Source organism: Sander lucioperca, chromosome 7 (assembly GCF_008315115.2).
Source record: "Sander lucioperca isolate FBNREF2018 chromosome 7, SLUC_FBN_1.2, whole genome shotgun sequence".
Lineage (NCBI taxonomy): Eukaryota > Metazoa > Chordata > Actinopteri > Perciformes > Percidae > Sander > Sander lucioperca.
This window is the reverse complement of record NC_050179.1, coordinates 32,550,998-32,571,516: the sequence shown is the minus strand read 5'-3', so window position 1 is coordinate 32,571,516 and position 20,519 is coordinate 32,550,998. Positions and strand designations below refer to the sequence as shown.

The 20,519-nt window shown below is 41.5% G+C and overlaps 1 protein-coding gene across 2 annotated transcripts in view; it reads left to right on the top strand.

The window, feature by feature from the left end:
• Positions 1-7,120: 7,120 nt before the first annotated feature.
• Positions 7,121-20,519, top strand: part of cttnbp2 (cortactin binding protein 2) — a 123,393-nt gene continuing 109,994 nt past the window's right edge. For both annotated transcript variants that reach the window (XM_036002779.1, XM_031279711.2), the window contains exons 1-2: positions 7,121-7,495; positions 18,152-18,259. In XM_036002779.1, coding sequence (XP_035858672.1) covers positions 7,367-7,495; positions 18,152-18,259 — 237 coding nt within the window. In that variant the 5' untranslated portion in view covers positions 7,121-7,366. The remainder of the gene's footprint in view (positions 7,496-18,151; positions 18,260-20,519) is intronic.

The window sequence follows — 20,519 nt, the reverse complement described above, 5'->3', positions numbered from 1 at the left end:
GGCATATTTTACAACATACCTCAAACACGGGAGGCTTGGCCCTCCCCAACCCTAAAGTGTACTACAGAAGAAAAATACTACTGGAGAAAAATAGAGCAAAACCTTACTGGAAGTCTAAGACTGCAAGACCTTGCCTTTGCAGGTGTGTGTCCAAAAAAGTGTATGCTAGCCTATGACCCTATTATCACCAACACACTGACTAACTTTAAACAGGTGGAGGAGCAACTATGCTACATTAACAAGTGGCATTTGAACACCCCAATTTGGCACAATACACACTTAATGTCTGGTAACAAACCCTTTGCTTATAAGCAGTGGAGTGACAGAGGCATTTATACTGTAAACCAGTTATTCAATGAGAAAGGTATGTTGAGTTTTGAAGACCTAAGAGCTAGTTTTGAGGTCCCCAGGACATCCTTCTTCTTGTATCTGCGCTTAAGATCAGCCCTAAAATGTTATGGAGTACCATGGGTAAACAGTCTTGAGGCTTACCCAGTCATTAAATGGTTTGTTGATTTTCCTGTGAGAGGATTAGCGTCCAAGATCTATGCTAAACTGTTGCAAGTATCTATAGGAGAACTCCCAATAGCAAGGAAATGGGAGCGAGAGCTGAGCCCTGAGGGGAATGCAATTATTTGGGAGACAGTTTGGGACAACATTTTCCATTGCTCGAAGAACCCAAATCACCAGCAGACCTTTGAACACAACTTCAACCTTCTGAAGACTCTTTTACCTGCTGATCAGATTGCATGAAGTAACACACAGGTGTGCATTACCTTATTATGTGTCTGTGTGTGTGTGTGAGCAGTGTTTGGCGTGACAGTCAACAACAGACAGCTTGTGTTTCTGGCCCAACTGCTCATGTATGTTTCATGCTCTGTGTAGGATCGACTTCAGCAGCTGCCAAGAACTGCAGACTGAGAAACCTACTGTGTTGCAAAAGCATCGACAACACACACAACAAGCAGTGTGACTTTGATAAAAATGCTTACTTTGATGAGTTGTCTGTCTCAAGATGGTTTCAAGTCAGTGAATGTTTATTTTTATAGTGCACAGAAGGTAACAAAGGTTGGAAATTAATCTAAAAAGTCATAATGGCATGGTTTAGAGAGTTTAAAACAACCTGCATTTATATTTTCTCGACAAACAACCTCTCACGGTTGTGGGAATAATGACTTTCCTCTCTTAGAAGCAAAGACAGATGCAGCACAATATTGTTTAACCTCCACAAAACCCTGGGGATTGGATGCAAAGGGTTTGACTTTAACACCAGAGAGCCTCTAGCCTGCAGCAGAAATCAGGAGCGAGCTCTAGTAAGCTCACTTCTCTCTCTAGCTCCACACCTCCTAATTTGTTGTTCATTTTCTAACTTGTAGTCTCCAGCCCCAACAGGCTTGGACCTTTGTTCACACATGTACATGCACAGTAGTAGCACTCCCCAAGACCTGTACACAGACTTTGATGTGTGAAATCAGTGGAGCTCCCCTTATAACCAGATCAGAAAATGTTTTCCAGTACAAAGAAAAAAATCACTAATACATGGTCCTCCTCCCATGCATCCAGTAAATTGGTTGACCAAGCCTTTAGTGACTCATATGATAAAAGCTCACTCATATCCTTCAACTTTCTTCTTCCAAAGCAGCATACCGACCACTTTCAATATGAAGAGGCCAAACATGAGCTTGTATTTTACCTTTATTTTCTTATTATATATAATATATATATTTCATAGATAGATAGATAGATAGATAGATGGACTTTATTAATCCCAAACTGGGAAATTACTCTGTTACAGCAGCAAGTTACAGAGACATACACAATTATACACATACTCACTCACACACATACAGAAAACACAAGACATACACTAGAAATAATAAATAAGTTAAAAATAAGATAAGAAAAGATCAAAATAGCAGAACTACTGAAAACAAAAGACTTAGAGGAATGAAAAGAACGTACATGTATATACAAGTGTAGAATAAAATTAACAACCTCGATACATAACCGGAGGTGGTCTTTTTTGTAAGTGGTTAAAATACATGTATCTGCTGCCCCTGTCCACAGCAGGACATTTCTTAGCTTCTGTGTCAGTACTCCTGTCTGCTTCTCAAACTGGGGGCGTGCCGACCGCCAAGGGCGTAACTTTGGGTTTAGTCTGGCTACTCTCCATAGCATTCGGGGATGGGAGGAAAACGTGCTCTGGTTTATTGGCATTTCTTTAAACCAATCACAATTGTCATGGGCGGTGCTAAGCACCGGAGAAAAGCCGCAGTGCCGCCGCAAAATAGGCCTCGGAAGGAATTTGTTTTGGTGGAACGTGTACATTTAAAAGTAGTTTTAGTCGTGCAACAGAAAACTCAGATTGGACAGATAGTCTAGCTAGCTGTCTGGATTTACCCTGCAGAGATCTGAGGAGCAGTTAACCATAGTCCTCAGAAATCCACCGGAGTCTAGAATGCCAACACAAAGGAAGCCCAAGGCAATGGATATCCGGCCTAAATGAGTGAAATTCGGTGGATTTTCCGGCGGCAACGGAGCAATCCCGGAATTGGAACGTCAAGGATATAGACTACTTTGGGTTCAACATTGGGGGGGGGTTGAGATCTCCACTTTTGAGCAAAATTGAATTTTTGGTCATCAAACACATCATTTTTTGCATTATCGTGTTTTTTTCTGTAACAATATGTGCCTTTTTTGCATCTAGTTATGATGCAAATGTCTTTATTTATGTAAAGAAAATGATTATAGGTTTCTGGGGGGGGATGCACTGGCCAGTTTTTATTATTGGGGGGGTTGTGACCCCGCCCCCCCCATCCCCCTTCTAAATTACGCCTATGCCGACCGCCATCTACTGTGGGTAACAAACTGACTATGGAGAAGTACTACACTTCAAATATCTAAACTATCTCTTTAAGGTTACAGGCAACTTCAACTGAGTAGGAGAGGTGGAGGATGAGGTGGGGGTCGTTGTTTCCAAGCCACATCATCCGGAGTCCCCCGTAATCACTGGCTAATGACGAGCTTCCTTTCAGAGGGGGGAGGGATTATCTCCACATGACAGCTCTGTCTCCGTTGATCTGTTTTCAAATGTAGAAACGGGTTTGGGATTTGACACATGACAAGACAGTAGGGGAAAGATAGATCTCTGTGGGAAAGACGTGAATTCATGTCTGGAAATCCCCCTTGTGGAATGAGTGACAGCCTTCTGCAGATACAATGTTCAAGGGGAACATATAATACTCCCAAATAAAGGCTTTTTAAAGCACAGTGGTGGAATGGTTTGAGTTGCTTTCAGCTATTTACACCCAAAGCAGACATATTTTAACACATCTGTGTTTCTAATTTTCAAAACAAATTCCATTGCTGATACAATTCAGCTGCAGCAGATCAAACAGCTTTGTTCATATTCAAACAACTGTGGATGTCCAAATCTGTCCAACAAAGTTGAAACATCTTTTCTTTTTTTTGAGACAATTCTCTTTATTACTCCATAATCCCAACAGTTTTACCTCTTTCATCAAAGCAAATGCATTACACATGTTTAGAATATTGTTTTTTATGAATTTAACAGGGGAATTTCAAAATGTCTTTTCTACAATTTGTTTATGTTTTTAAAATTGTCATGTTTTCATTATCTTCCCATTTTTCCTCTTTTTTTTTTAAAATCATTTTTGCTGCCACTTATTGTGATGTTGCTTTTTTGTGCAAAGGTTGGGAAAGTTGTTCTTATTAACCCTCAGAAATAGAATAGAATATATGTAGAATATATCTTTGCACATTCATGCAGCTTTTTTTTGTTTTAAACAGTTATATTGTACATATTTTTAAATACTGTACAAAAAATGAAAATGAAAATTGTATTTTTCTTTCTACTTTCTATTTAAAAATTCCTTGTATGTGAAAACCTACTTGGCAATAAACCAGAATACTAAATCTGAAAGGCATGTAATCAATTTAAGCTAAATATATATATATATATATATTTCTTTTTTTTTTTCTTTTTTTTTTCTTGAAAATATACTCAGGTTAACAACCGTGACACTCACATGTGGAGAAATACACATTACGCATCCCTTAAGTCATCACACAGTTATATGTTTTCATTGTAACCATGTCGATCGTGCAACATTTTGACCTAAATAGGGACTTAATAACCTCATTCTGGATGACCAGGCTGGATCAGCGTCCATTAATCCTAAACTCCACATCTGGGAGCTGAGAGGGCCCCATATCCTCTCTCTGCTTTTCTGGGATAAATAGACCCAGAGCTGAGAGATTTCAACTCTGAGCATGGACTCTGTGTAAGATTAACATGGGGCTTTTGGTTTGAATCCTTTGCTTTTTGGTTTCAGTTAATACATGTAAGGCCATCAACTAAAATGACCTGCAATGTGCAGTGTTTGTTAGTCAAAGGTTGTATTTTCAGAGAGCCGTGGAAACCTACATTGTTGAGGTTCATTTTGTGCAAAGAACGTAATGTGTAGCTGTAATGGGGGATGACAGGGGGTGCCAAACGCCTTCATTTGAAGGACCACATCTCACGAGCCTTTGGTCAAAGTTAAGATATGTAAGATTGTGAGAAAGGTTTTGAGTTTCTATAATAAGCACAGAGGAGGAAAGGCTCTTTGAGCTTTGAATCAAACAAACTCATTTCTCAGTGTGATGTTGACTCTGAGTTGAAATGGGGGAAACTACCCAAATCGTCTGGAAAAAAAGACTTGTGTATGCTTAAAGTGGCTGTACGTAACTTTCAGTTTGTGTTGATTCTAGCGGCCACTTTGGACAAAAGTGGTAGTGTTTTTACCGCACCTGCTGTCGTAAAGGTCTTTTCTTTACGGTGCTGTATTTTCCACTGTATATTACTGAGTTAGCGTTACCAGGAGGATTCTTTTTTGGGGCTTTTCCCTTTATTTGATAGTGACAGTGGATAGACGGTAAAGGTGGGAGAGAGATGGGGGATGACACGCAGCAAAGGGCCGTGGGTTGGATTAGAACCCGGGTTGCTGCAAAGGACTCAGCCTACATGGGGCGCACGCGCTTACTGGGTGAGCTAGAGGTCGCCCCAATACAGACATATTAGGCTACATACCTGAGGGCCAATTCAGGGTTGGTTTTGAATCATTTACAATCCCGTAATTGTCTCCATCTGTTGATAGCCCGACCGAGTGGGACTGACGACATCGTTGTCTTTCACTTTCCCTTTTAGCTTTTAGTTCTCCGTTTAATTTCCTTCTTTCCTGTAATGGTCCTGCCCCAGTATCAGCCATAACTACAGCAAATAACTTAACTACAGTAAAATAACATTAAAAGACAATTAGGCCTATAAAGATCTGCTTCCTTTAGCTGGCTCAAAAGGCTGGAAACAATAACACGGGCTTTTCCGGTGTTACAAAGAAATCTATGACCCATCAGAATGTGTTACTGTAGCACCATCTACCTGCCGTAAATCATTCTATGACTTCGCGGGAAAAATACTAAATACTAAAAACTATATAAAAGTCGCGTTCTTTTCACTGTTAGTCTCGTTTGCTGTTACAGGTCATTTAAGACCATTGTATGAAAAATGACAGAGCTTCAGAAACATTAAAAAGTTACATATAGTCACTTTAAGCACAATTTTGACGTACTTGTAAATCACTTAAGTATTTAGCTGTCAAACTGCATAACCCTTTTATTCCACTGGAAATATTGTGCATGTTTTACTCGACTTTGTTAATAAGAAAGCTGTGGCCACTAGTTGATTTGAAGACTAAAATTTGACATACAAAACCTGTAATCATGATACCAAAATATGTCGCATTATTATAGCTTAAACTATCCCACAGTATAAGTTAAAGTTAGCTCCACCTCAAGAAAGTTAAACATTGAAATATTGCTTACAGCTTGCATGAATGCATCCACAATAATAATCCAATATATCATACTTTACAATAATATAAAAATTACATACATAGCATAGCATGCTTAATATACATACAAAACACTCTGAAAGGGTGTACTTTTATTTTAAAATATATTTTGCTGACAAAACTTCTGTAAGTAAAACATTGATGGTAATACTTTTTTGAATTGAAATATTTTCAAACTATGGAATCACTGCGTTTTACTTAAAGTGCTCATATTATGCTTTTTGGCTTTTCCCCTTTCCTTTATTGTGTTATATATCTTTTTGTGCACGTTATAGGTTTACAAAGTGAAAAAGCCCAAAGTCCACCCCAAAGGGACTTACCATCTCCAACAGAAAACACTGTTCACAAACTGCTCCAAACAGCTCTGTTGTAGTCCAGCCTTTACTTCAGAGACAAACGTGGTCACTTTGGAACACACGTTATAATGCTCGCCTAGCTGCTAGCGTGGCACGCCCTCATACTCTGCAACTGACAAGCTAGCAGAACTTACTGCGCATGTGTGACTCCCAACAAAGATGGTAAAGAAGTGAGAGGTCTCACTCTGTAGCTAAAACAGAGAGCTCAACACACAGGGTGAAAAGAGGAGCTGCAGCAATGAGCAGTACAACAAATATATGGTGTTTTCTGAAAATTAAACCACATAAACCTATTCTGGTACACCCTCTAAATACAATTATGAACCTGAAAATGAGCATAATATGAGCACTTTAAATAAAATAAATGTGTAATCTTCTTCCACCTCTGTCTGGAGACGACAGGATGTTGCAACAAAAAGCCTCAAACGCAGCCAGAGGCTCCTTCTTAGTATAGCCTACTGGTGCTGGAACTTGTGGAAACGTATAGGTAGGCTATTCATTGAGTAGCTTGTTTGTGGAGAAAGGTTACAGGTTATTAATGGAACTGCGCCATCAGTTTGTTTTCTGGGGTCATGTATTTCTAGGCCCTGCATGGTTTTGTAAGCCCTATGTATGTTTAAATAAACAAAATTCAATGTTATAAAAAGGTGTCTTCAATATTAGAATCCAAAATGTTTTTTTTTATTTTTTTTTTTTTTTATATCTTTATTCACATTTTATTGAGTATAACAGGTCCCTGCAGGTCCAAGAACCTCAGCTTGGAAACCACCCACTGGCTTATTTTATAGCTTCAGAGGCCGACAAATGCTGTTGTCAATCACGCTGTCAGGACGCACCTCCTTTCCAGTTGGGAGCGTACCGGGGCTTTGCATCTGGATTTTTACGCGTCGGTCGGTCGGTCGGTCCACGCCCACTAGACTCTCCGCTTCCCCCGCTGCGGTCCGCACACACTCGGCTGAGGGATTTTTTTCCCCCCACAGCGAAGACCTGTCGTCCTCTCCTCCCTTTGTACAGCTCCTTCAATTAGTCAAATCTCTCTTTTCTTTTCTTTTCCATGGCCGTGCGTGGCGTGATTTGCACTCAGCAGCGCAATAGTTAATGAGTGCCGGATGCGCCCTCACTCCAGCAGACCGCTACAGTACGAAGATGGCGTCGGAGGGAGCCAGCGGAGAGCAGCCTCCTCCGGTACAAACACTGGCAACCGCCGTGCTGGGAAGTGTCGACACGGTAAGACATGAGGGTTTAAGAGAACACTAAAGCTACACGGGTGCTGTTGTTTTTTTTCATCGGTGTGGCGTTGAAGTGGCTGCGGTGAAAAAGAGGGAGAAATGCAGTGCGCATCTACTTCGCACAGGCTCGTGAAGCAACAGCGGTGGCCAGCCGGGAGCCTCGCGACAATGTCTGGAGAAAAAAGAAGGGGTTCGTGCTCGGTTTAGGGTAATACATGACTCAGACATGCTCAGCCACGGCTCCCAAACAGACAGAATGTGATGTTTTCTTACAACTGAACATGAAAGTGTATTCTTTTGTTCGCCTCTCCCGGCTGCTTTCAACATTTATCCCGCCGTTGTAACGTTATCCTGCATTTGGTCGAGGAGAAATCGTCGCTGGCTGCTCAGGTTGTTGCTCAAAGATATCACGGTAAATGTGGTTAATACGCAGAGACTAAAAGCAAACAGTTTGGCTCGCTGCAGGGGAGTTAATTCTGAAAATAGAAGCTTTTTTTATCGAGGTTGGTGGTTGATTTGCTCCCTGAAAATATTTTATTTCACCTTTTTTCCATTTCTTGTAAATTATTTTCACCTGGCCTGCGGAGCTGATTGTGGCATGAATAAGGTTATTTACTGAAGTGGTCCTCCACCAATTTGTCCGACATGATTCCTCACAGGCTTCCATAGCTTGTAGCAGCTCACCTTACTAAAGCTTTGGGAGTCTTAACTCCTGCCACAGGTACACACTGATTGTCAGACCAGATTGACTCAAGAAAAGTCAACCAAAACAAAGTATTTCTTTAAAAAGTAGTCTTTTTGTTGAACTTACCTTGTTTACACACACACACACACACACACACACACACACACACACACACACACGTAGTTGTGATTTCTCACACAGGTTGCAGCATATGTGCGAGGGCTACAGCTCGCCATCCCTCTGTGCAAACTGATCAATCTGTTTCCCCGGCCAGCTGGAGGTCATGATGAAACCTTTTTTCCTTCGCTCATCTGGCTCCATGATGCAACCTGTCAGACTGTTGTTATTGACCTGACAACTAATGCAACATGGCCAGCGATGCTTTTGGCACTTGAGTTTTTCTGTCCTTGTTCTGTTTTATTGACCTTTTGAGTACCACATCACAGTCAAATAACCTCCCCCGAAAAACACATCTTTGGATGTGAGATTGGAAAGGGTAGGCTGGTGGAAATGTGTGAAGTTGCTGGAATAGAAAGCAGCCATGGTCCCTGAGGTCTGTGGGTGGTAGTGTGGGTGTTGAGGTGGGGGTGGCTTTGAGCAGTGAGCTGAGGAGATGGGCTGCAACTAACGATTATTTTCATTGTCGATTAGTCTGATTGTTTTCTCGATTTTTATCAATTAGTTGTTGGGTCTTATAAAATGTCAGAAAATGGTGAAAAAAAATCGGTGTTTTCTAAAGCCCAAGATGACATCCGCAAATGTCTTCACAACTCAAATATATTTAGTTTACTATCACAGAGGAGCGAAGAAACTAGGAAATATTCACATTGAAGAAGCAGGAATTTAGAGAATTTTTTTTTCATGAGAAATGACTCAAACCGATTAATTGATGAGCAAAATAGTTGGCGATTAATGTAATACTTGACAACTAATCGATTCATCTTTGCAGCTGTAGAGGAGATGGTAGAGAATCAGGGTGGGAGAAGCGCTGCGGGGGTGGATGGAGGACTGAGGCAGCATGTTGGAGGAGGGGGAGTGGAGGCCCTGTTCACCAGACACCTTTCTAAATTGGTCTTAATTTCAGTGACTCAGCTGGAATAGCTGGGAGTACCGTGTCAGCCAGCCCTCCTTTTCTGAGCGCTCTCAGAACGGCCTGGAGGCTACTTTACATTTAGCGTTGGAGGTGAACAGGTGCTCCAGAGACATGGGAGCCGGGCAGCCTCCTCAGCTCGCCCGTCGCTCTGCCAGCACACCCTTCCTTCTTCAGGCTCCAGCCAACGAAAGGAGGCTTCCGCCTCCGTGGCCTCCCACTCCCCACCACCTCCACCCATCATTCCTGCCTGCCGTGGTTAAATAAAGCACTTTGCTCTTTGCTCACCCCTGTCAGAGTCTCTGTTGTTGGCCCAAGGTGGGGGGAAGTTTCTCGTTTGTGAGGACTCTGAAGGACCGGCCCTCATGGTCTTGAGAAGGGGTCAGAGGTCAATTAAAGGCACTCTGCTGGTCATCCCCCACTCATTTACCATAATACATGTTAGTGTGGCACACAGCGCGTTTGCCAAGTGTTGAAGTTTAAGGAAAACTTATTTTGTAGATAATTAGTTGTGTAGGGCTGCAACTAACGATTATTTACATTGTCAATTAGTCTGTCGATTATTTTCTCGATTAATCGATTAGTTTTTTGGTCTATATAAATCTCAGAAAATGGTCAAAGATGACGATCAGAGTTTCCCAAAGCCCAAGATGACGCCCTCAAATGTCTTGTTTTGTCCACTACTCAAAGATATTCAGTTTACTGTCACAGAGGAGAGAAGAAAGTAGAAAATATTCACATTTAAGAAGCTGGAATCAGAGAAATGTTGAACCGTTTTTATCGATTATCAAAATAGTTGGCGATTAATTTAATAGTTGACAAGTAATCAGTTAATCTTTGCAGCTCTATAGTTGAGTTTTTTAAAAGTTGATGACCTCTTTGGATGCGGCAACATCGTAAGTCCAAGAAACACGAGCAGTCAAATGATAAAGATATTTATTTGGTTTACAGTTAGGCTAAAAAAGCTACCTGTAACTCAAAGCTGTCTAATCACCTGTTGTTGGCTGAGAAGGCCGAAACAGTTTAAGCCTAATCAAAGTTCACAACCTCTTCCTATAACCTGAAAACGAGATGAGCAGCAAAACATACGAAATGTTAATAAAATGTTTTTGACATTCAATCAACAGCTGTAGCAAACATTACTTCACAAGCTGCGTACTTCAAATACTGAAGGTCCTGATTCAGAACCATTAAAGCGATTTTATATTGATTTTATATTGCAGATTTCAATCCAGCTCTGTTGCATCTTTGTGCGGGCGGTGTGTTTAGATGAACAGGGTTTTGCTTCCCTCTGTGGTGCCAGCTCGGAGCAGCCGAGGTCTGCCGAGATCCACCGAATGATGCGAGACGACGATCTCAGCGGACCTATGTGACGCGTTTTGCATTATCCGCCGGATCTCGGCAGACATCGGCTGCTCTGCTCAGCTGGAAGCTCTGTGCGCTGCCACCATGGATGTATTGTAAGACCTGGATGCAACGTTAATGGCGGAGTCCCGTTCATTCCTGTGAGAGTTGCTCAGTGGCGCATCCGCCAAAAATCTCTCATTGCGAAGAAACTGTGTGCACACAACTGCAGTAAGCACAGTAGGTCAAAGTTGAAGCAGGAAGTCGATCTGCAAAATCTCAGTTTTAATAAAACTGCTGTGACAGCTTGTGTTCCTTGTCCTCTCGCACGCAGAAATAAAGTTCATCAGTAAAACTTATCATAATAGATGGGAATGATGGCTAAGAAAAGCTATTTATTTTTCAAATATCAGCAAGCTACCTAGTTCAGCCCCATCTTCAAACCTTGCTTTAATGTCTGGCAGGACTATTATGTAAGTGAAGCCTGAGAGTGGTTACCAGTGGTTATGTGGGACATGCTGCCATGTTGGAGGGGTGCCATTATCATAAGTGGCTGTAATGTCATCGCTTCTTCTCCCTGACAACAACATTTCTGTGCTCTGACGGAGGGGATGGGGGGAGGGTTCAAATTACCCTGTAAACAAGTTGGAGGAGGTCATCAGAGAAGATCAAGTATAACCGTACAATTTAGTAAAGGGCCATTTCACTCAAATCACAAAAAAAGTAACCATTTTTGGTTGAATTTTTCCGGGTTTTGAGCTATACAATGGAGGTGAATGGGTTTCTGTTTGTGGTGCTCCCTGCTAGAGTTGCACCGGTCCGATGGATTGGTATTTGTGCTACTACTAACCTGATTTAAGTGGATCGGTTATCGGCCATGATGTGATCGATTTACGAGCTTTTACACTATCAGTTACATTCATTCAGTCAGGTTTCAGTTCTTAATGCCGCAGTTATCCCTGGTCTCATGTTATCTTACATACAAATAATTCTAATGACTTCCACTCAGTGAGTTATAAACATTTTGTAAGTGTGTGGCGTGTTACTCGGCATACTCCACAGTAGAGCTGAAGCGATCGATTTGTCGATAGACAGAAATGAACCGGCAACTATTTTGATATTCAGTTGATCGTTTTAATCATTTTTGAAGCAGAAATGCTAAAAATTCCTTCTTCTGGTTTCTCAGATGGATTTGCTGCTATTTTTGTTGTTTTTGAAATTTCAAAACCTGGACATAATAAATCAAAACTGTCCACATTGTTGGATACCACAAGAGGTAAACGTGAAAATATGTTTCATGGGGATTTCATTTAACTGACCTTTTAGAGTCAGTGTGATTCCTTTCAACTTCATGGCATTTATTCTTTCGCAGGCATCGGTAACCCCTCACAGGCATCTATTTGAAGGCTGTCATATCACACAATTTGGGCTCGCGGTAACGGGACATAAGTCTGTGAGAAACCTACAGGCCTTAACAACCTTTAGCTCAACAGAACACGGTGGAGGAGGAACTTGCTCAGAGAGAGCAGTTTCCGTCCCTCGTGGCTCAGAGTGAAATGACACCGGCCTTATTAAGTCGACCGGGGCTAACGGCGATCCTCGCTGCTCGTGCCCTTGGCGCTAAGCACACGCTTCATGGAACAAATTAGTGTTCGCTTCCCTCACCTGCTCACTGTGCAGAAATGCCAGAGAGAAGCAGCCGTCCAACGGAGGCCCCGTGACAGGCCAGGGTGGCTCAGGGTTGCTGTCCGTCAAGGCTCCCTGAGTCGTCTAATTCTCTGAGTGGTGAATGCTGCCGGGAAAAAACGGGGGGGGCTCCGGGATCGATTGGAAGGCTCAGTGAGAATGAATCAATCCCGTGGAATCTCTCCTGCTTTTATTTCCAGGCTTGCCGTGATGGCATCAGAAATAAAAACGTGGTTTGACTAATCTGAAACATGTGAATTGACGCAACACTTTCCAGCTCCCTGTTCTGAAAAGAAAGAGCTTCTTATTAGGGTGAGCAGACACAAAACTTCCTTTTGTTAAAAAACTGATTTCTTGATTAACCTGAAGGCTATTTCACAAAACCTAGATAGCGGATTAGTCCGGGATTTCCCAGTTATCCTGGCTCAATTTAGCCTTGACTCGGTTTCACAAAAGCAGAGGCAACTAAGTTACCATGGAGATTTATTCTTTACAGCTAGCCTGCTCCTGACCAGGCTAACAGCCAGGATTTATTAATCCTGGGGCCTTTTCTGTTCACCCAGCAGTGGTTTTACCCTATTGTTATCAGCCTGGATTAAAATACAACAGGTGCATGTTGCTGTTCAGTTAAGTACTGTTATTATTTAAAGTTGTGACCATTATTTTTTATAATTATTCATCGTTACTGTTATATTGCTGTATGAAAACTGCTGTTCACGTATTGTTAGAAGTTTGATGATGAATATATTACGGCAGTTGTTGAGATAGAAAAGGCAAATGAAGTTGCAAATGTGTTTTTAAATGAAGTCTGTTACTAAGGGCAATACATAAAATGCTGTAGATGTGCGTTTCTATAGTGGACCAATGCACCTTAAATTATTTTAGTTGATTCCTTTTTTTGTATTCTTTAACAATGAAGGATCATGTTTGTTCTGCTTCCATGTGCATTGTATTTGGCATTCTTGGCACACAATTTGTGTTGTCCTGTAAACTGGGACTATAATTTGGGAGGATTTTACAATTTTAAGAACATATCCTAATTTTACAATCCTCCCAAATTATAGTCTTGGTTCACTGGACCAGTAACTCAAATATAGTGTTGTAAGCTACTGTTCATTCATGTAACAACAGGGAGAGGACACCCCAATGGTTTTTGACCTTATATTTTGCTGGGGGGAAATAACTGATAAATGTCACTCTGTTACATTCATGTTTATAGTGTGCATTATATTTATCACTTAATTATCTTTATAGTTTCTAGATTTTAGAGTCCAATTTCTTCAGTGTCTTTCTTTTCTATGTTCATATATACCAGGGAGCAAAGAATATGTAAAGAAGGAAACTCGGGCTCTGTAAAAAAAAGAAAAAAACATGGCAGATAATAGCGGACAGACTGAATGATGGTCTAAAAATGTACATTTACGAACTACTGCTCTTAACAGAAACCATTCAATGAGTCACATATTATTTGCAGAAACAAACAGTTGTACACTTTGCATTAAAAGCGAGCAGTGGAAGTTAATATGACTTAGGACATTTATATTTTAATGTTGTAGAAAATTGATCTTCATGGTAAATTTCCTGAGTAACATTATCTTCTGCTTACTTTTAAGGCAAAGAGTACAACGGTTAATTTGTGCAAGTGATTAGTAGCCTAATCCTTGAATGGCATTCAGTCGGTTTTGTGTGTTTCACGTTATCATACTTCCACAAGAAGCTGCTGCTCACTCTGTATAACGTATGTACAATGCGTATTCTCCATTTTAGCATCAATAAATCTGTGATCGACCTCGCAGTTTGTTAAAGCCCCAGTGCGTAACGTTTGAAGTTGTTCATTATCAGAATCTGTACTGCCCTTCACAAACTTGTCCTTTTTTATGAATATTGCCCACCACCATCAATTCCAAGTATTCCTCTTGGCTTGGAATTTTACATTTGCGCTTGCATGAACTGGGGTAGGCGCTCCAGAATGATGCGCCATCTTAAAATAAGTTAGCCGGTAAGGGACATACAGGACATAGTGCTCCGCCTTTCGCGTTTTTGACTCACAGGTGCTGCTAATGCTGCTAATGGGTATCGTCGCTTCCCGGCCCCGGCAAGTTTGAAGAAGGAAACGTGGAGGACCACACGTATTCAAAATCCAAATTTCTGGAACAGGAGTCTTCTTCTTCGCCCAGAAAAAGAAACCGGATATTGGAAAGAGCAAGAGAAGCGTCATCAGAAAAAAAGAGTGAACATTGGAGCTGCTTTGGACGCTGTAGTTTCCTTTTTCTTTCTCCTTTCCGTCAGGTGGCGCGCGTGCTCGCTCGTGGTGTGAAGTGCACGTCCGCGCCACTCTCCGACATGAACTCATCCATGAACTCCAACAACCACGGCTGATAGATGGCTTTTTGTACACCTTCGCTTTTTGAAGCGTGAAGGCTACCGTAGCTGCAATACTGTGTGGCGAGAGAGTTGATTGCGATATATGATCTCAATGCTAGATGGGAGTAATTCTTACACAATGTAGCTTTAAGGAAAGCCGTTAACGCGCATCTATCCAAATTACTTCAGCCTGGCTCAACCTAGTCGCTCCTCCTCAGCCTGGCTTGGCCGTCGTGAAACGCACCAAACCAGGCTGCACAGATTAGACTAGGTCAAGCCTCGCTTTATCGGTTATCCTGGATTTATAAATTCTGCTTTTGTGAAACAGCCCCCTGAGCACCTGTCTTGAGAAGGGGTTTCTAGCTTTTAAAGGAGCAAGTTTTTATCCATATGGATTTATTACCTCTGTTCCCATATTCTAAACATGACGTTTTCCCCCTTTACGGTGAAATAAACAACCTCTCTCCGGAGCGTATAAGACCCACAGAAGGCAGCAGCCTTGTTGAAGTCTTACACTGGCCTGTTCAAAGTCATATTCTATGCGAGGGACCTCTGAAAACGGGTAGGTCTTCCTGATGAAACTGAATAATCATGGCCGAGGTTTTCGATGTAGGCTTGTAAATCAGGCTTAAATGGCCGCCTGACAACTGAACGTCACAGGAATGAGCAGGTAGCAATCTGCCATGTGGGCATCAGAGGCCGAAGCGCTCATCGCTTCCTCTGTTTCCCGCTCCAGTCTTTGGTTTTTTAGGGTTTTATTGAACAAATAGCCTGGTGAAAAGCTCCCAGATATTGAGAATGCAGCTGGATGTGGCTTTCTCAGCAGATGGTTGCAGTTGTCGCCAACACGGTATCTGGAAATTCTTCTGTCACCGGCCTCTCTATGTGAAGTTACATCATTTGTTTTGGACTCCGGCCAAGCATTTCACTTATTTTCCTCACTTAGGTTTTTGCTTAGAATGGGTACAATCCCTTTCAAGGTCTCTTAACACAACAATTTGACGCTGTGCTCTTGAATGTTGACTAACCAGAGGCTGTTGGGAGAACACCGATAAAAAGCTGTCTCACTTTGAGGAATGGGAGATAAGTAGGACTCGCTGTATTGTTCAAAAAAATCATGATGTCTTGAGAAAAATGGCCTCTTGGTTTGTTGCATTTTACAGCTTAACTCAAGAAAGATCAAGCTTCTGTCACATTTCTGAGGTTTTGAGTTTCTTCTCTCTTTTCTTAGACGTAATTTTTGTACAAACCATTTTATTTTTTGCTCTTTTATTCCTTAAATTAACAACAAAACGCATACACAACAAACCAGTGATGGAAGCAGTGCTCAGATGCAGACTTAGGTAAAAGTAACAATGCATTACAATATGTGACAAGTAACAAAAAGCATATCATCAAAATGTATAAAAACTAAGAACTGACCATGTAGACTGGTCCCTTTAGAGTTTTACGTTACTATATTGTACAATAGGGCTGCAACTAATAAGTATTTTTGTTATTTGATTAATCTATTGATTATTTTCCTGAATAATACTTGTTTGGCCTAAAAAATGTCAAACTGCTGAAAAAGAGTCCAATGTGACGTCTTCAAATGTTTTTTGTTTGTCCCACCGAGAGTCCAAAATCTTGAATTTATAAAGTTATAATTCAGAGAAAAGCAGCAAATCCTTACATTTCAGAAGCTGAAAACAGTCTGGTTTTATAAGGAATAATTGCTGTATTTTCATAGCACAGACAATGTGATTCACAGTAAGTTGGAGATGAATTTGACTATACCAAAAACAAGTCATTCCTTCGTCCTATGAAAAGACTAGACAGAGGCAACACACACACACACACACACACACACGTTGCTGTTTTGCTTTTTATAAGTAGACCGGAAAAAAGCTTTTAATTGAGATGAGGGGAAGCATGAAGTATTTCTGGTAACTCCCAATTACAGTCATCTCTGTTAGCCCCGTGGTCGCTACTGACCAAATTAGGGCTTAATGACCTTGCTAAATGTAATTAGACCTTAACAGCTTCGAGGTAGGACGGGACATCTAGCCTAATTTGAGCGCTGCACTTAATGAGACCAGGTGGAAGCTGGTGAAGGTAAAATATTTAAAATCAGACACTTGAGACTTGGCTGCATGATAGCAAGTAACTAGCAGCAAGTATCTTCTAAATAGGTATTTTGTTAGCTAGTGTCATGGCTGTAGGGCTCCTGGTTGGTTAGTGGGTTAATAGTCGCTTTGCCAGACAGTCCACACGCTGCAGAGCGGAGGAGGGTCTGACTACTCCACACAGCATTCTGGGATGGGAGAAATACGTTCTCTGGTTTATTGGCATTTCTTTAAACAATCGTCACGGGTGGCGCTAAGCACCGGACGGAGCCACGGTGCCGCTGCAAAATAGCCTCGGGAAGGAACTTGTTTTGGTGGAACGTGTACGTTCAAAAGTTGTTTTAGTCGTGCAACAGAAAACTCAGATTGGACAGATAGTCTAGCTAGCTGTCTGGATTTACCCTGCAGAGATCTGAGGAGCAGTTAACCACAGTCATCATAAATCCACCGGAGTTTAAAATGACAACACAAAGAAAGGGGAAGGTAACGGACATCCAACCAAAAAGAGTGGCATCTGGTAGGGCTGGACGATATGGAGAAAATCAAATATCACGATATTTTTGACCAAATACCTCGATATCGATACCGCAACAATATTGTAGGGTTGACTATTGGTGCTTTCACAAATATTTAAACAATGAGATTTTTGATAAATAATCATCAATAATGTGGATATAATGACTAAGTGGGAAAAGGCAAATAATAGAACAGTTACAACTGTCTGGTAAGTTCAGAAAATGACATCACTTTACTGTAATGCAGCCTTTAAAACCAGGAAAAGACAACACTTATGCCATATTACGATATTACGATATCCAAAATCTAAGACGATATCTAGTCTCATATCACGATGTCGATATAATATCGATATATTGTCCAGCTCTGTCATCCGGCCAAATTTCCGATGGCATGGGAGCAATCCCGGAAGTGGAACATCGTGGCTATAGACTAGTGGGTTGATGACGGTCCATAGTTGGTTAGAATGTTCCAACGTTTTGGGCCGAAGTGAACCATGTTTGAAACTGTTGAATAGATTTTGGTAAACATTTCATCCATCCAGTTCCTTCCTTGCTGTGACAGTCACTTCTCTTCCGGATGCTTCTCTATCGTCGTCCGTGGACGGCAGGAGCGCCATTTCTCACTCTTTTCTAAAAACAAAACAAAAAACTAATGCAGCTTCGGGTCTTAAGCATTAGGGTCAGCCCTACACAACATAATGGTTTAACTAAAACAATATCTGGTCGAAGAATCATTTAAAAAACAGTTTTTTAATACTCATTGTCATGAAATCATTGAGTATTTAAAAAGTATAAGGGTCCAATACCAAGCGTTGTTGTAGTTGTATGCTTCTGACATGGTTGTTTCTGACCTGTGTTGCAGAAATGTGAGTTCAACATGGATAACTTGAGCAAGCCGGAGCTGCTCACCCTACTGAGTATCATGGAGGGAGAGCTGGAAGCCCGCGACCTGGTCATAGAGGCCCTGAGGGTGAGTCCAGACAACACACCAACACACTCCTGTACTCATTAGCTAAGCCTCTGCCATCTTAGCCATTGTCGGGTTGAATCGAACACACTCTGTCGGAGCAGACCGCCTTTGTGAGAGACTTGAGATGAGATGATAAGTTGTAATTGTGACCCAGAATTGAATTGGTATCACTTGGTTTAATAAGTGATGAATGGTCACGAATGCTGCTAAATGAATGCGGTATCACACAATCTGAGTCGGTGGCTTTTCCCCCAGAAATGTGCAGAACACTTGTGTGATCACGAGGAAAGACTCTGCCCCACGGTTTCTTTCTGTGCTTTGTAATTACCCGCTGATAAGCAGTCTCTCTAATTGCGTTTGTTAAATGGGAGCCGGCTGAGCGACTGGTTAGCACTTCCTGCCAGAAAGGCCAGTGTGATCAAATCCTCGTGTCCACCCAGCACCACCTGCTTAACTATTAATATTAAACAGATGGTGGAAGTCACTGGTTCTGGTTCCTTTGTGATTATTGAAAAAAAAACAATTAGGAAAATGCTGTTTGAGTAAAGTTGTCTATATTTGCTAGTTGAAACTGAGGTTGAAATGCAAGGAAAGTTCTCAGCATTGTCTCTCGTTAACACTGCCAAACTATGTATTTAATGAATTTGGAGAAGTACCAGCTCCAGCAACTAGTTCACAAACAAGACAAGGATACATACGGTTTACTTGTTACCTTTTAGGATTGCATTTATTTCTCTATTTTTTAGGACAATCCTGATTTTTGTTTCTAAATGTTTTTAACATTTTGATCTGTCTCAGTGGGTTTGAAGAAGGTGATTTTCAGAACATTGTATGTCCTATACCAGACGGTACTCTAAATACTTGGAACTACAGCACACATTTCTGCACAATCGCGCAATCTTTCCAAAATACAATTAATTGATCTTTACAGAAACTAAGAGAAGCTAAAAGAAGGGGAACTTGGAAAGGACAGATATTGGCACTTGAACTTGTTCTTATACCCAAAGACAACATTCCTACTCTTTGATTAGTTTATGTTGCACAAATACCCATAGGACACTAGATCATTATCCAATATCCTAATCAAATAACTTATTCCTTGACCTCCAAACCTAATAAACTTCTTTGGTAGGGACACCAATCAGTAATCTTCCAGCAAACCTGTAAGATAAATCAGAAATTAAAGCAGATGTGGTGTCTCAAGAGCTTCCAGTAGTCATGCATGTCAGATCAGTGTATGTGGCGTTGGAACCAAACTGTAGGAGCTGTACTGAAGCAGTTTACAGTCTGCAGGTGGATGACCTGCCATAATACTATAGCCTGCTCAGCGTGGTGTGTTCTGCACTTTATTTAAACAATATGAAATAAGACATACTGTAAGCTGCTGTTACAACTTTTCAAACCGTAAAGTCCTAAGATAAGTCTGAATGTTTACTGTCCTTGGTGATTGAAGTTATTGTAGTCTTGCTTTGCTAGACCATCCACACGCTGCGGAGCGGAGGAGGGTCTGGCTACTCCACACAGCATTCTGGGACGGGAGAAATACATGCTCTGGTTTATTGGCATTTCTTTAAACCAATCACAATCGTCATGGGCGGTGCTAAGCTCTGCACGGAGCCGCTGTAAAATAGTCACGCGAGAGAAAACTTAGATTGGACAGACAGTCCAGCTAGCTGAAAATACATGCATCCGACGGAATTTCCTACGGCACCGGAGCAATCCCCGAAGTGGAACGTCAAGGATATAGACTAAAGTTATTGTGATGTATTTATATTGATCATACTGCCCACGTAAATAGCAGAGCAATGAAGGTTGGGACGTGTTTAAAATGGGCGACGTATTGATTTGCGGTTACTGGACACTGATGCTGCACAGATGATGACTTTGTGGCGTCCCGGAGAACCCGTCTCACCTTCGAGTTGGAGGTTATTTACGAACAAACGTTGCATGTCCCTCTCGCTCTCTCTGCAGCTCTCTATTTAGGTCAGAATTGGCACCTAAGTTTATCCACGCTCTACTTTAAGCCCGTCCGTGCAGGCATTTTTAATAAGCTGTTAATGTGCAACTCCTTCACAGTGCTGGGACTCCAGGGAAGCAGAGAGATGTTCTTATCAAACGTTCAGTTTTAAGGTTTGCAGGTGATTCTCCAAAACAACGAACATATCCTCGATGACCTTTTCGTTGCATAGCAGCTTTCTGTAGCTGTCCCTGTTGCTGTTGTGTTATTTTGCTGTTGGCAAGCTGTTCCGCTTGCAGAAAT